The 15,790-nt window shown below is 54.8% G+C and overlaps 1 protein-coding gene across 1 annotated transcript; it reads right to left on the bottom strand.

The window, feature by feature from the left end:
- LOC120391934 (granulocyte colony-stimulating factor receptor-like) lies at positions 1-14,147 on the bottom strand. Its single transcript, XM_039516201.1, has 9 exons — positions 14,119-14,147; positions 11,040-11,152; positions 8,838-8,921; positions 3,745-4,092; positions 2,967-3,087; positions 2,332-2,513; positions 1,766-1,917; positions 594-774; positions 1-17 (listed from the first exon to the last, which is right to left on the bottom strand). The coding sequence occupies exons 3-9, from the start codon at positions 8,890-8,892 to the stop codon at positions 1-3; spliced, it is 1,056 nt and encodes a 351-aa protein (XP_039372135.1). The 5' UTR covers positions 8,893-8,921; positions 11,040-11,152; positions 14,119-14,147.
- Positions 14,148-15,790: the final 1,643 nt, after the last annotated feature.

Genomic DNA, 15,790 nt, shown 5'->3' with positions numbered 1-15,790 from the left:
TCATTGAGAGAGGGTTTCTGCAGGGAGGGAGCTGAGAGCAGAGGGTATAGATTGCTCTGGCCCAGACGCACCCCCCTACCCTCGCAACCATCAGTGACAGGGGAGTTTGTTTAACCCTTTGTGGTGAATATAATTTGTATTATAGGAGCACTCAGCTAGGATCTGCACAGCCCCGCAGAGAGACACACTCCCTGCCTTGAGGAGTGGACGGCTGAAGATGGCACCCACAGGGTGGCGGGAAGGGGTGCGACAAACAAGCCGAGAGAGATCGGGGTGACAGCAGGCAGATGGCTTGGGCATGCTAGCTAAGTGCTGGCCCCATCAGGGTTACCCACAGGGCACGAGGAGGAGACCCATGGGAGAGGCCTCAGGCCAGAGTGGGGCTGGTGCTCCTGAAATTTGGGTCTGAGGCGAGTGGGGGTGGACGATCCGGCCAGCCTGTTCTATCCCCCTCCCTGTCCATGCTGCCCCAGCTCATGGCCTGTCTACTGGAGACAGGAGGGAGGAGGAGGACAGGCCCTGCCATGGCAGGGTGGGCAGCAGCCTTGGGGTGAAGGCAGGAGGGAGGTGGAGAGGTGAGCATGTCTCCCTACCCGCGGGCAGAGTCCTCACAAATCTCTCGTGGCTCCAGGCGCTCCAGGAGGGGCCCCCGTCGCTCCAGGGGAAGGCGTCGCTCTGGTACAGCGCTCGCACCTGGATGGAGTAGCTGGTGAACGGCGAGACGCCACAGACGTCCTTCGACGCGGGCGCGTCCTCTGCGGCTGTGACATCCACCTTAACCGGGGGGGGGGGGGTCCCTCTTAGCTCTTCTCTTTGCAGCTCGCCCCAATTCTGCCCTAAAGCACCGATCTGCTGTGCAGAGCGGGCGGCTGAGGGGCTCTCCACCTCAGATCAAACCAGCTGGCGTCTCTTCATGCTGGGCTCTCTCCTCCCCAGTAACCCCAGCCCAGGGGCATGACGGGGGATCGCTTCCCCGTGACACAGGAACCGGGTTCAGCAGAACCCAGCTCTGTCCTCGCGGGACACTTGAGAGAAGCAGAGGGACTTGAGCCAATGTGACGGACGCCATCTTGTCTGACACACCAGGGACTGAACCAGGGGCCTCCAGAGCGAAATGGAGGAGCTGCTACAGCTTGAGTGAAAGAGTCAAGCCTCCCTAAGCCTGTAACAGGCTCATTCCTCGGCGGGTCAGCCATTGGGGGGGTGGATTTGTGAAACAAGTACCAGTGAGTTACACGAGCACCCCCAGTTTAAACAGGAGGTGGCTCAATGCAGGGGTATTTCGGCGAGGGTCTCTTTGCCTTTGGAACTCGCCTCCCCTCAGACTGACTGAGCCTGGGAGACTTCTGGGCCAGGCCAGCCCCTTAGCTGGCGTATGTTGGCCTCGCCCCGCCAGGAGCGGTGGAGCCGCTGGTGGAGAGCTGAGGGTGTGCCAGGGAGAGCTGAGCAGAAGGTGCAGGGGGTGGGAAGCCTTCATTTGGGATGGGGGTGGAATTAGAGAGGTCACATTTTGGCCATTGGGCCAGCTGGTTCAAGCGGATGGATTTGTTCTCAGGAAGCGTCACGCGCGTGCCCAAGAGCTCTGGGCCAGGGGCATAGATTAGATGGACGAACAGACAGCTGGGTAACTGCATGGTTAGGGTGGAGAGAGAGATGGCAAAGCCAACCAGCATCCCTAACACCCCCCCAATCCCCAGAAGGGGGGATACACCTATGAAGCAGGTGTCAGTCCTGTTACTAACTCCTCCCACCAACAGCCACCCACCTGCGTCCAGGACGCCCCATCCACGTCGCGGTACCGGATCTCATACCACGCGTCCGTCACGCGCAGCAGCTCCTCGTTGGGCTGCCGCCACACCACGCGGAAGCAGTCGCTCCTGTCCGCCGTGGCGCTGACCTCGGGTGGGCTCAGCTTCACTGGGAAAGGAAAGCCACAGGCGTGGGCAGCATTTCTGCACGCCCCTCCCCCAACGCCCAGAGACAAGCAGCCACACCCGGCCCCTCTCGAAAGCCCAGAAGGGGAGGGAACAGGCCCAGGGGCACATGAAGAGTCAGTGGCAGAGCCCGGACTAGCTCCTGGCTCTTCTGAAGTAGAGCCCGGTGTGATTTACCCGGCCACGTCGCAGGAACGGTCAGTCTCATGACGCCTCCAGCTCAGCCCAGAAATCCACCCGTGCTAAGCTTTGCTCGCTCAGTTTGGCTGGCCCAACGAGTTCAGAACCAAATCGGGCCCGAGAACCCCCCACCTGTGATTCTAGTCCAGCAGACACACCTGCCCTGGCTCAGTTTGTGTCAGGGCCACTGTTCCTCTCCCCCGCGAGCGGGTCTTACCAATGCTCATTCCATGCACGCACTTGTCCGCGGCGCTGGCCTGGCCCAGCAGATTCACGGCTGTTAGCTTCACTTGGAAAGAGGCAAAGAGGTTCTCCACAGGGATGGTGCAGGAACGGCTCTCCCGGCTGGAGACGCACGTCCCGGCGTCTCTGAACTTCCACAGGCAGCGCCCTGCTTCTCTGAGAGGGAGAGAGCCCAGGTTAGCAGCTGCCAGGTCCAGGAACACAAGTGGCAGAGCCCAAACCCCACCCTCGCCCCTGCCAGCATCGGACATGGCAGAGGGAGGAGGGAGAAAATCAATAATTATATCTAGTTTACAGCAGCGGTTCTCAAACTTCTGTCCTGGTGACCCCTTTCACCCAGCAAGCCTCTGAGTGCGACCCCCCCCTTATCAATTAAAAACACATTTTCATATATTTAACACCATTATAAATGCTGGAGGCAAAGTGGGGTTTGGGGTGGAGGCTGACAGCTCGTGACCCCCCTTGCAACTCCCTGAGGGGTCCCGACCCCCAGTTTGAGAACCACTGGTTTGCAGGGACAGTCCCTTTTAATCGTCAGGTGTTGGGATGTCAATCCTCCCCCACTCCCTCCCCTGCCCCCTCACACTTACGGCCAGCTGGTGAACTCACTCAGTGATGTGGAGGGTGTATGTGGTTGGAAGGTAGGTCTCCGGCCCAGGGTCCCAGTAGCAGGTGATGTTCCCCCCCCAGAAGCTGACGCAATGTTCCACCTGCAGCTCTGCTGGCGGGACTTCAGAACGAGAAGAGAAAAGGCCAATAGAACCAGCCGGTGCTGGAGGGGTCGGCGGTGAGTGCAGGGTGCTGAGCACCCCCAGAGCTGGGCACAAACTGGATGGCTTCCCTTCCATGGATTCCCTTTCCCCCCCTTCCCCATTCCGAAACGGAACGAAAACAAAGCAAAACCTGACCCCACTAATGAAATCCCAGAAAAAGCGAGTTTTGGATCCATCAAAACATTTCACTCTGATCTCAACTTGCGCGTGTTAGAACAACAGATATGACACTGAACACTTGAAACTCAGCGTGGTTTTGAGATGGCAACTTGAAACGTCGCCTCCCGAAAAGGCATCGGAACAGAGCGCTGATCTGCCCCGCCCCTGAAATTCCATCGAAATCGATGTTTTCCCAGAACGTTGAGCTTTTGACAACTCATCGTTTTCCGGTGGAAAAAACGTTCGGGTGGAAAAATTCCAACCAGCCCCGCCCATGACTGCAGCACAAGCCAATGGCCTTGGCAGGGGCTCAGTGCCCCCCCCCCCAGCCGCTGCCCCCAATGGGAGCCAAGCACCCTCTGGGCTTTCCAGGATGGGCCCTTATCCAGCCCTTGTGAAGGTCAAGCCTAGAACATCTCCTCCCCTAGCCAGGGAGCTACGGGAACTGCACCCACCTCCAGCCTGGTACTCGGCCAGACCCAGCAGGTGCAGACTGCTCCGGTGAGGCAGGTAACAGCTCAGCTCCCCACGGGGCCGCTCTGCCCGGAGAACGGAGACCACGGTGACTGTGCCGTTTCCCACGATGCTCTGGTTCAGCGGCAGCTGCCTTGTCTCTCCGTTCAGTCTCCAGATAATATCGCCCGGGCGGGCATGGCCGATCTGCAGGCAGCTGGGGTCAAGGGTGCAGGAGGCCGTCAATGGGGTGCCGAGGCAGGCCACTGTGGGGTGCAGGCTTAGCATGCCACAGCTGGGCTGCGGAGTAGGGACTCTGCTGCCAGGGCCAGGCCTCAGGCTGTTCGCTCCTGGGGAGAGATGCAGGGCAGCTCAAAAGGGGGGATCTGGGGTCTCTCTCAAGCAGATGCCTTTGTCTGTGGGTCCTCTGACCCCGAGGAGCCAGAATGGGCCTGTCTTGGGCTCTGTTCTTGGCTAAGTTTAGCTTCTAGGATGCTGAACCTGCAGTGACAGGCTGCCTGGAGCCCCAAAACCGTGGGGATACGCTCAGTGCTTGCAATCACCAGCCCTTATTAAACCTAAAACCAGATAAACTGGTAGGTTTGCTGATTACCATTGATTTAAGCCAAGACCAAAACTGTCCTGGGACAGGAGGTGAAACTGACGGGGTATATTCTGCTCCCTGCAACAGGTTTCCAGGATAGGGGAACAGTGTGTGCCACAGTTTTCCCCTCTCTGTAAAGGCCACATGATAAAATACGCATCTCTAGGGCTGCCCACTGAAACCTTCCTCCCGCTGATCTGAAACAGTCTGCTCACCACTCAGAAGCGGACGGTCTGCAAGTGGCAAAAGCTTGTTTCCAATCAGTGGGGTTTTTTTTACCTTGCTCTTGGAAAACCTCCTTGAAATCACATTTTTGCAAAACAGTTCGATAAAATGGCATTTCCGCGTGAAAACCGCTCCATGGGAGAGTTGTTATTAAACAGTGTGGACAGAGCAGAAGTTAGTTAGTAGATGCAGTACCCGCTTGTGGGCGCTAGGTAGAGCCAGGGGAAAGAATCCGGAGAGGCCCTCAATGAGCCTTTTTTGTGAATGTGCTTCATTAAGGCTCTGGTTAAATCCTAGCAGCCGCTTACGCCAACCAAAGTACAAGGACCTGCTTTGAGAACCCACCACGTTCAAGATGGCATTTGTCCAAACGGAGGCAGCTTACAGCCTGTAACAGGGGTTCTCAACCTCTCTCTTTCTGAGGCCCTCCCGACACAGTATAAAAACTCCACGGCCCACCTGTGCCACAACAGCTTGTTTTCTGCATATAAAAGCCAGGCCCGGCGTTAAGGGGGAGCAAGCAGGGTAAATGCCCGGGGCCCCAAACCACAGCGGGCACCGAGAAACTAAGTTTCTCAGGCTTCTGCTTCAGCCCCAGGTGGCGGGGCTCAGGGCTCCGGGCTTCAGCCCCATGCTATGGGGCTTTGACTCTCTGCCCTGGGCCTGAGAGAGTCTAACGCTGGTCCTGTTTGGCAGACCCCTGAAACCTGCTCGCAGCACCCCAGGGGCCTCCGGACCCCTGCTTGAGAACCACTGACCTAAAAGCTGGTGAAATCATGTCCACACCCTTGCTCACGAATGCTACATCTTGTTTTGCTTTGATCATTCCATAGGTGCTGGAACTAGGGGTGCTGCAGTCCGTTCCCCCCCCCCGTCTTGAAGCGGTTTCCATCATACGCAGGGTTTACAGTTTGGTTCAATGGCTCTTAGCAGCCCCACTATACCCATTGTTCCAGCCCCCCTGCAGCAAGCATCAGCCACCCATTTGCAACAGCAAAGAGTCAGGCAAATTTGCATCCCGCTTTGCATGTGCCTAGCCTGGGGAAGGCAGAGAGCAGAAGGCTGGACCCAGGACACAGGGTCAAACCTTTAATAACAGCGCTGCCCCGGAGCTACCAAAACGGCTCTCTCGGACTCAGCAAAGTCCAATATCAAACCGCTAATGTGCGTCACCTTTCCAACCAAGACCCTGGATTGTTCCACAGGCTGTCGGGGAGAGGGGGAGGCAGGAGGGGGGTGAACTGAACTGAGGGAAAAGAAACAAGATTGGGGGTCAGATGCCCAGCCAGTGGCACTTGCAGCCAGGTGTATAACACGCGCACTGTGTACTTTGGGCAGCTGGGCTGCCTGGGGCAGGGGAGGGGCAAAAAGCATCAGGATTTCCCCATCGGCGAGGGCCCCCAAAGCGAGTGGCATTGCGACCTGGCGCACGGGGGTCACAGCGGCACTCAGCTTTGGCCCGTCCAGTGGAGCAGATGAGCCGAACCTGAGCGGCGCTGTGACCCAGTGCACCCAGATGCAGGGCCCAGAGTGGAAAGCCAGGCTCGGCCCCGCAGGACAGGAGGTGCCACGGCGGCTGAGGGTGAGCTCGTTCTCCAATCCAGCCAGGGCTGAGTGAGGTGCGGACTTGGAGGGCGAGGTGCTGGGATGGGACCACAGGGGTGGGCGGCGAAGCCCGGGATCTCCCCGACTCCTGTGGTACATGTGCGTACCACGGGGAAAAAAGTTTCCGGGGGCAAACTGGTGTCAATAGGCTGACTCCACTCAAGTCAGCGGGGCCAGATCCCCAGCCAATCCCCAGCTAAATCATCCCAGCCAGGGCCTTGTCAAGCCAGGCCTTAAAAACCTCTAAGGAAGGAGATTCCACCAACTCCCTAGGGAACCCATTCCAGTGCTTCACCACCCTCCTAGTGAAAAAGTTTTTCCTAATATCCAACCTAAACCTCCCGCACTGCAATTTGAGACCATTACTTCTTGTTCTGTCATCTGCTACCACTGAGAACAGTCTAGATCCATCCTCTTTGGAACCCCCTTTCAGGTAGTTGAAAGCAGCTATCAAATCCCCCCTCATTCTTCTCTTCTGCAGACTAAACAATCCCAGTTCCCTCAGCCTCTCCTCATAAGTTATGTGCTCCAGCCCCTTAATCATTTTTGTTGCCCTCCGCTGGACTCTTTCCAATTTTTCCACGTCCTTCTTGTAATGTGGGGCCCAAAACTGGACACAATACTCCAGATGAGGCCTCATCAATGCCGAATAGAGGGGAATGAGCACGTCCCTCGATCTGCTGGCAAACAGCACAAACATTTCTTCCAAGACTAAAACCTTGCTTGCACGCTAAGAACTTGGCAGACTCTGTAACAGCATCACCTGCCCTAACATTATGAAGAAGACATAAAATGGATCGCATCAGACACTTCAGCACTCATGGGATTTGGAACGAGGCACATTTTTCTTTATACAAGTGAGGACAAGGGCCACTTGTCTAACTCACAAGGGCATTGTGAGCTTGGCCTTGGAAGAGGTAAAGCACTATGGGGCGATATTCACTCCATGCAGAGGTCCGGCATAAGCTCCATGCATCACCTACGTCCCTCCTGTGGGACTTACGAGGGGTAGAAGCTTGGTGACGGCCGTCTGCACAGGGCGTGTAGGCCACCTTCTGCAAGTGACACATGGATCCTCAGCCTGGGTACATTCAAACGAGGCCAATTTCCAACCTCTGAGGATTTGCCTCCCTCCTTCCAATGGAGCACAGAACCATGTATTTAAATTTCCTGAAATATTGTGATTGCTTAAATAAATCCCACGCATTGCTGGGTAGGTGGGAAAGGCATTCCTTCCCCCGGGAAACATACCAATATGGCCTAATGGAGAAGAACTGAGTGCTGTGGTGAGACGGACTTTATTTGCCCAGCGTCAGGGCCAATCTGGTGCACTTGGGATGCCACCGCTGGTCCGCGTGCTAATCCCAGCATATTTTTTCCACAAAAGAAGAAACCTTTCAGCGCTAATCAAAAGCAAATCCCTGCAGAGCCGCGGAGCGGGGCTGGCCCTCGGCCAGTAACGTACACAATGTACCTTCTGGTTCAGAAAGACCAGGGGGGACTTGAAATATGCAACAAAACAGCAGAATTGCCCAAGAGGAACAACACATCGGCAGCAAAGGGAGGTCCTGGAAATAGCAGGGATTCATGGAAGAACAGCCATCACATTACTAAAGTATCTTGAGCTGGGATAAACAAGCTTTGGGGGCTGTCAGTAGGTGTTGGGGCCAGAGGTGACCTGGTCCATCCAGTTCAGCCTCTGCTCTTGTTCAAGAGAAGGAGGGAGGGGGTAGCTCAGTGGTTTGAGCATGGGCCTGCTAAACCCAGGGTTGGGAGTTCAATCCTTGAGGGGGCCATTTAGGGATCTGGGGCAAAAATCTGCCTGGGGATTGGCCCTGCTTGGAGCAGGGGGTTGGACTAGATACCTCCTGAGGTCCCTTCCAACCCTGAGATTCTATGAGTGTGTTCTGAGCCCTGAAGGTACTAGAAATGTTGTTGTGATTTATTTAAAGGAAACAAAAAGGGTGATTCAATCATTGGACCAGCTGAGGTCCCTTCCAACTCTGATATTCTATGATCATTTGTGCTCCTCAGAGTATTTCTCAGTGTCCCTGAGCCATGCTTTGGGTGAGTGACTCCACTCCTGTGCCTGGGAAAGGGATGGGGATGCAGGAGATAAGGTGGGGCCTTAAGCCAGTGGCTCTCAACTGTCCCCCTTTCAGGAGTCTGATTTGTCTGGCATCCCCCAAGTTTCACCAAAGCTACATGCTTACAAAAATCAGACCTAGAAATACAAAAGTGTCACAGGACACGGTTATTGAAAGATGGCTGACTCTCATTTTTACCATATAATTGTAAAATAAATCAGCTGAAATATAAATATGGTACTTACATTTCAGTGCACAGCACACAGAGCTGTATAAACAAGTCATTGTCTGTATGAAATTTTAGTCTGTGCTGACTTCGCCAGTGCTTTTTATATAGGCTGTTGTAAAGTTACGCAAATCTCTAGCTGAGCTGATGTACCCCCGGAAGACCTCTGCGTACTGCCAGGGGTACAAGAATCACTGCCTTAAGCCACCTTTGCACTTACTGTATCCTTGGGCTTCTTGCTTGGCTGCCGGTATGAGTTAGAGCAACCTCTGGGCTGCTTTAATTTACACTCTGCTTCCCATGTTCCCCCCACACACACTCTTGCCTCCTCCTGTCTCTCTTTCTTACCTGACCTGGAGATGCCAAGTGAGAAGATCCAGGACAGCATCAGATTCAGCCACATTCTTGTGAATTACAACTTTGGTGGAAAACCTTTAAAACAATAAATGGGGGTAGGGGGGAGAAAGAGGATAAAGGAGACCTGGAGGGTCTGATCCTGATCTCCCTTACCCCTGTGTCAATCAGGAGTAACACCACTGAAGCCAGTTAACGTATCCTCCTTTCATACCAGCATAAGAGGAGACCTTGGCCCTCAGAAAGCTGCAGGCGCATCAGCAAGACAACCGGTTTCAGCAAGAATGGCCTCCCAATTCCTTCCGGCTCTGGATAAGCCGGGCTAGAAAGTTACACGCAGAAGCAGCTTTAATGCCACGAACCTGTAGGGAGTGCCCAGACACCATGGTGATGGGCAGGATATACGAGCCTAAATAAATCCAAGAGCTGCTTTCTGTGTGCCTCAGTTCTTCCCCTGTAAAATGGGGCTAATCCTCCCTCTCTCACACCCTGGGTCTCTCTGGGCTCTTTTGATTGTAAGTGCTTAGGGGCAGGGCCTGTCTCTCGCTGTGTGTTTGAGCTGGACTAGGGCCTCCGGGTGCTACCGGAACACATATAGCGTATACAGGACTCCTCAGCAGTGGGGAGCGCAGCCCCACGCGATGCTCCTTGCTCATTGTCTCACAGGGTGGGCTTGGGGAAGCAGGGACAGCGATTTCACATCTGCCTGGCTCCACCAGCCATGTGGAATAGGGGGCCCATTTCGGATGCCAGCCAAGGAGGCATTTCCATGGTGCTGGGATGGCTCCCCTCAGGCTAACGAAGCCTGCACCCTGCCCTTGGAGATATGCATGCCTTCCGCATCCCTGCTGTAATTCAGTGAGTCACTAACATCAGGCAGCAGTGGGTTTAAACCTCCCTTCACTGAACAGCAGCCAGCTGCAGAACGTGGCTGGAGTGCTGGAAACGACATTAGCCTCTTCCAAGCACTGCACGAAGAGACGAAATGCTGCTGCTGCTGCTTCTCTCCTCCTGGCACTGACAGCCCAAAGGCTGGCTTGAAGCCATCCTTAGCTTAGCAAGTCCCTGGGCGCTTCAGTTCCTCTGGTCTTCCAGCAGCTCGCACTGACACTAGATCCCACAAAGGGACATCAGAAAAACAGATCCACGGTCGGGACGGAAGCCTTGTCGTTGGGCTTCCGGTCCCTTTGCACTACAAGATCTGCTCACGTGTCACTTCCCAGAGATGTATTTGGTGTCTGTCCTCTTCCCTCTGCCGCTAACAAAAATCGGTTTCAGACTCCAACAGAAAGCAGAGGAAATGCACTGGCCCTTGGGTGTTAAAGCTTTTTTTGTGGGGGAAAAAGCCAATTCAAATCCAAGTCGAAAAACAAGAGCTCTCCTGCTCCGTGCAGGAATTAAATTCTAATTAGAAAGAAGCTCTGTCAAGATGGGAGAGTTGGCTGAATGGCACACTCCAGTTGGTAAAGCAAGTTACTAGCTCTTTAATGATTTTAATAGCGGTTACAGAGGAGAGTTTTATGGGCAGATGTCTATTGAAGCTTTAGTCATGATAATAGTTTGCACTCGCACGGCTCCTTTCTGCCAAGGAGAGCACTTCAGACACTAATTACAGCCTCACTGCCCACCCCCGCACACCCTGTGAACGAGGGGACTATTATTACTCCATTCTTAGCCAAGGAAGCGGAGGCCCAGAGCAGGGGAAGTGACTTGCCCAAGGATGCTTGTTGAGTCAGTGGCAGAGCTGGGGAATAAAACCCTGGAGCCCAGCCCCAGCTGCTCCAGAGCCCCCGACCACTTTGTATCCCTTCCAGGATGCTTAAGAACACTAGCCGGCCTTTTCAGACTTGTCGGCCTCACGTCAGGCTCCTAAACACGATTTAGGAACCCTGGGGAAACGGAGACGACTTAAATGCAGAGCGAGGTGCTTTCCTCGGGGGACCCAAATTGGAACGTTTCTGCCATTGTCTGGGGCTCAGCGAGGAAAATTCCAGTGCAGGAGAGACCCCAGCTGGCTTCAGTGGTTTTGAATCAGGCCCCAAGTGAGCAACCACCAGTTCAAAGGCACCAGAATATCTGCCTCCCCACCTCCACCCAGCCAATGCTCTTGCATCTCTCCCTGTACCACCTCCCACTGGGGGAAGGTTGATTTTTGAGAAGTGGGATCTCTCCCCCAGCCCATTCCAATGGGATTACCTGCTAGGAACAGTCGGGATCAGTGAGAGGAGAGGTTCTTCCTAAAGCCGGTGCTTTCCCGTCATTGTCCTACAGCGTCAGGCACCGAATGCCCTTTTCCCTCGGGTTTGCTGCTGGAAATGAAAAGAAATGAGATGCACACGCCATGTAACACGAGCACTGGCTAATCCATGCACATCTCATCTTGGCCGGGCCCCAGAGTTAGACACAGACAAGTTAAATGTCAAATGAGTGGCCTCACCCGCCAGACGTTACCAGCGAGGGGTGTGCCCTTGCCTCTGTGCAAACAGACTAGCCCTCAATCGAAGGCTGATCAGAACCAGCTCGGTAAAGTGCTTTGGGATCCTTCGGAAGGAAAGGTGCTGCACAGATGAGCCCTACGCTGGATGGAAGCGGGTGCTGTTAGAGACACAAAGGGATGAATTCAGAGGGGATGCGCAGACAGGTGTCAGTAGGGCCAAGCTAGTTCTAGTGCAAAGGATAACTCAGAGCTGATCATTATTCGAATGATACGAGCATCTCAAGGTTCCAGGCCAAGTGTCGAACCCCACTGTGCTAGACACCGTACAGACCCATCGCCCCTGCCCTGAAGAGTTTATGACCCAAACAGAAGCCACAGCTTGGTGTCCCCATTTTGCAGATAAGAGGACTGAGCCCCCAAGAGATCAAATGATTTGCCCAAGGTCTGGCACACAGTCAGTAGCACAGCTGGGAATTAAACCCCAGCATACTGAAGCCCATCCCAGGGCCCTAACCATCGGACCAGCCTGTTAGCCCAGCAAGAGCTACTTCACCTCCCCTCTGAATCTGGTCCAGTGACTCAGCTTCCAGTGGAAGCAGCTCCACTGTGGCTGCTACGTAAGTTACTTCTCTGCCCTTTATTTCGCTCCTTACATTTTTATAAGCAACCCTCCCTCTTTGAGGGGGAAAGAAAATCAACCAACACAGAACAATACAAACCCCAGGAAACTATAACAACCCTGATATTTCTGTCCCGCGGGGGGCGGGGGGAGACAAATCACTCACAATTAGAACGACAGGCAACAACAAAGCCCCGTCGATTAAAACGAGGTGGCGCCAGGAGCGAATTTTAAACATCCACCGAGAATCGGGGGAGGATATTACCCAGTCCCCAATCAAAGATTAAGTCTTCAGCGGACGCCATAAAGCTACAAAGACAGCAGCTTGATGAGAAGCACGAGGCGGCTCGGCGACTCTGCTGGGATCGGAAGCGTTGTGACAAACGGGTAATCGTCGCCGGCAATGATGCTCCTCGTTTCAAACTTCTGTGGGTTGGGAGCAGATGTGGAGCGCTGGTGGCGGGGACTGGGGTTACGGAGCCCGGGAAGGCACATTACTGCGAGATTATGCAGGAGGATGGAGAGATGTTTCTGTCCTAATGCTACTCCTCACGCAGAAGTTTGTGACAGCCGAGGACTGAGCCCCTGGGATTCCCATTGAGATGAGCAGAAGCTTCAGGCACTCCCTTGGGATTCAGAGGTGGCAGGGAACTGCTGCACTATGCCAACACCCCCTATTAATTTTACATGAAAGGCGCTCAGATACCACGGTGATGGGCGCCAGTGTAAGACCCCAAGATAGATAAATTGCCAGGGCCAAATTCTGCCCACAGTTATACCTGGGTAACCCCGTTGTGGTGGCAGGGGCTGCAGTTCAACCTTGGGGTGCAGCCTCATACACCATCACCTGCTTCACAGCAATGATCAGCCACTGAGAAATCTGTGCGAGACCCAACCTAGCAGTCGATGGGCAGCAGCCGTCCACAACCCTGTCCGTCAACAGCACAGACTCTCCCTGTGTGACCTTGGGCAAGTCACTTAGCCTTTCCGTGCCTCAGTTTCCCCATCTGTCCCATGACGGGGAGATCACTGCCCTACCTCACAGGGACGTTGGGAGGATAAATATTATGAGACGCTCAGGTACTATGGCAGTGGGGGTCAGATAACTACCCCAGAGAGTGGGACTTACTCTGCATACTCAATAAACCGCACCCAAAGTAATTCTTAATGGCAGAATGACCTTTGGGGATCCAGAGGATGGGAGCCCTGGGGGCATGGCAATCCTGGGAAGACCTAGCTTGGAGTGGGGCATATACAGGGGCGGGTGAATTGGGCAGATTCAGAGGGGGTTGATTCAGATGCATCTCTAAGCGAGGCAGAGCTCTTTGGGGAGGAGATGGGGGCTGATGGGCACAGATTCCTCGGGGGATTCTGGTGCTCTTTGCGTGGATGGGATGTGGTGCTAGGAAAACCTCCCTGCCGCCCTGATCGCAGCCAGAGGGAAATCAGAGAAACAAACCAGCAAAAGTCCCTTTTTAGCAAACGTCAGAGATTGAAGGGAGGGGCAGGGAGGTGGCCAGATTCAAGGGTGGGTTTTTCTCTTTCTTTTTCTTTCTTTCTTTCTCTTTCTTTCTTAAACTCCAAACCACTAAGTTTCTGATCCTTTTCTGCTCTTCTAACACCCCCCTCCCCACTTCTCCTACTAGAGAGACACATTCCACCCAATACACAGGTCCAACTCCCAAAATACACCCCCGCCCCGTCACACCTGATATTGACGTGTCATTTACAAATAGTTCATGAAGGGTTAATAAAGGGGTATTCAGCTGTTCTGGAGTCCAGCCGGTTGTTTATCACTGGGGCTTATAACCGTCTAGAACACTTTCTACTGACGTGGGAACAAGCAGCTAGAACACATGCGACTTGTGCTACACACGTATACAAGTGATGAATCCCTTAACAACCCTTTTTAAGAATGGAGCCTTAGCCTAAAGTGTGACCCTCACTTCTAATAGGAGAAATGGACGTCTGTGCCTAACACACACACACACTCACCCTCCTCTAAGACACACACACTCTCTCTCTCTCCCTGGCTTCTCCTCCTCACCCATTCACACACTTTGCTACATTCATTCAGTTTTTTAGCTGCCACTGAGACATTGCTCACTCTCCGGGCAGGTGCAGTCCAGAGCTCCGAGCTCTGATCTCTGCATCCCTCACACCCTGGATCTGCCAATACTTTCTTCTCTGGACAGTGAGCGTTTAAAGGCAGCACTTACCTTTGCTGCTCTCTGGGGAAGAGTTGTCGGTGTCCCCCCCGGCAGAGGAGATTGCAGCCCCTGAGCTGGGGCTGCCAAGCTCCCTCTATAAATACCCCCGCGTGGGGAGAGTGAAGAGGGGGCGTCTCAGCCTATAGGTTTAAAGCAGCGGGGCTGGGTGCGAGGGTGGGGGGAAATCTTGGCCCTGACCAATCAATATAAAGAGGAGGAGATTAGCAGGGCTGAGCAATTTCTTCTGCTGAGCACCACCGAGCAGCTTCCAAAGGCTGCCTGGGTTTGCGCGCCCCGGGCACAGCACAGGTGTGGGGATTGCCGCCCACGCTCTGCAGCTGCCAGGTGGTTTTTCCTCTCATCTGTCCTGCAGACACCACAGAAGGGCAGGTACTTAGCTCCCTCTCACAGGCCCTGATCCCACCCCTCCGCGCCTTCCCCAAGGAGCCAGGGCTGCCTCGTGGCCAGATTCCCAACTGTCTGGTTACCCACCCCGGCCTCTCCTGAACTGCTCCCGGTGGGCACAGCTGGACACAGAAGTTTCCTTCCCTTCCTGGCCTAAGCCGTTCGGGACGAACCGGGCATTGGGTGCCACGTCCACACCCCAGTGCAGATCAGCGCTGTCTTTGTCCCAGGCTTTGGACGACGAGGGCTCAGCTGCCAAGGTTGGATTTGGATCTGACCTTGCCCAGAGTTTGGGGACGACCGGTCGATCCCTAGTGTTTAGTTCAGGGCATTAAACAGCTGCTCCCCCACCTCAGCGTCCCAGTGCAGTGTGCAAAGCTGGTTCTACCCTCACGGCCTTTGCCCCGTCCGTCCACAGAGCGCACCTGGTGACTGGGTCTCAGCCAGGGGGCAGCCAAGCCACTTCCAGAGCACCTCCCTCCTGGCATGGGGCAGCGCAGCGGGCACCTCACCTGCAGTTCCCTCTCCTCAGAGCTCCTCCATAAGTGCCGCCCGCTGCACACTAAGCACAGGCTTGACTCAGATTTGAGCCCAAGCCCCCCTCTCCCGCCTTCCATCCACACACAAATCAGTCTGACTCGGGCCAGCAAGCACTCAGGACCTGGGTCTAGGACCCTGCTCGGGGCACAGGTCAGAGCCCGAGTCTTGTTGCTGTGACTCAGGTCCAAGCCTTGGCATTTTGCAGTGTGGACGCAGCTCAGGCCACAGACCTGAGTCAGAAGGGCCACGCAGGGCGGAGCGGATGCCTTAGCACGGCTGTGAGAGAGACGGGTCCAGCAGCGGTAAGCCCAGGTTTACAATGCAGCGTGAATGATCCAGGTTTCCTGCAGTGTAAACTTACCCAAAGGGTCTGCTGCAGCAGGAGCCTGGCTGCTCTGCTAAAACCTCTATTCCACTCCCTTGGCTATCCCAGAGGGCTGATTGAGTCACGTGACCCAGAGAGGCAGATTGCGTATGTCACAGGTGGGGTTGAGCCCCATCTCCTCTGAAAGGACCAGCCCGGGGACAAAGGATTCTTTAGAGAGGCTGCTGGACACCGACTGACCCCGGATCACTCTGGCTCCTGGGTTGTACTGCCTGGTGCTAACGACTCAGGCTCTCCCCAAGTCCCAGCCATGCATGGCCTCCAGCCCACCTTTAGGGCAATTCCTCTCAGGTCAGGGTCCGTCGTCCACGATCCAGGGTCCCCCCCTTCCATCACACCGGCAACTCAACA

The sequence above is a fragment of the Mauremys reevesii genome, linkage group 26 (assembly GCF_016161935.1).
Source record: "Mauremys reevesii isolate NIE-2019 linkage group 26, ASM1616193v1, whole genome shotgun sequence".
NCBI lineage: Eukaryota > Metazoa > Chordata > Testudines > Geoemydidae > Mauremys > Mauremys reevesii.
The sequence above is the reverse complement of the archived record's forward strand: the minus strand, read 5'-3'. Positions and strand labels throughout refer to the sequence as shown.

What these genes read in the sequence shown, in the direction of transcription:
- LOC120391934 (XM_039516201.1), bottom strand. Translation starts at nt 8,892, where the DNA reads ATGTGGCTGAATCTGATGCTGTCCTGGATCTTCTCACTTGGCATCTCC. An exon ending in ACTTGGCATCTCCAGGTCAG is followed by an intron (nt 4,093 to 8,837) that starts GTAAGAAAGAGA and finishes ATCTCTCCCCAG; the next exon opens with GAGCGAACAGCCTGAGGCCT. An exon ending in CGTGCATGGAATGAGCATTG is followed by an intron (nt 1,918 to 2,331) that starts GTAAGACCCGCT and finishes TTCCTTTCCCAG; the next exon opens with TGAAGCTGAGCCCACCCGAG.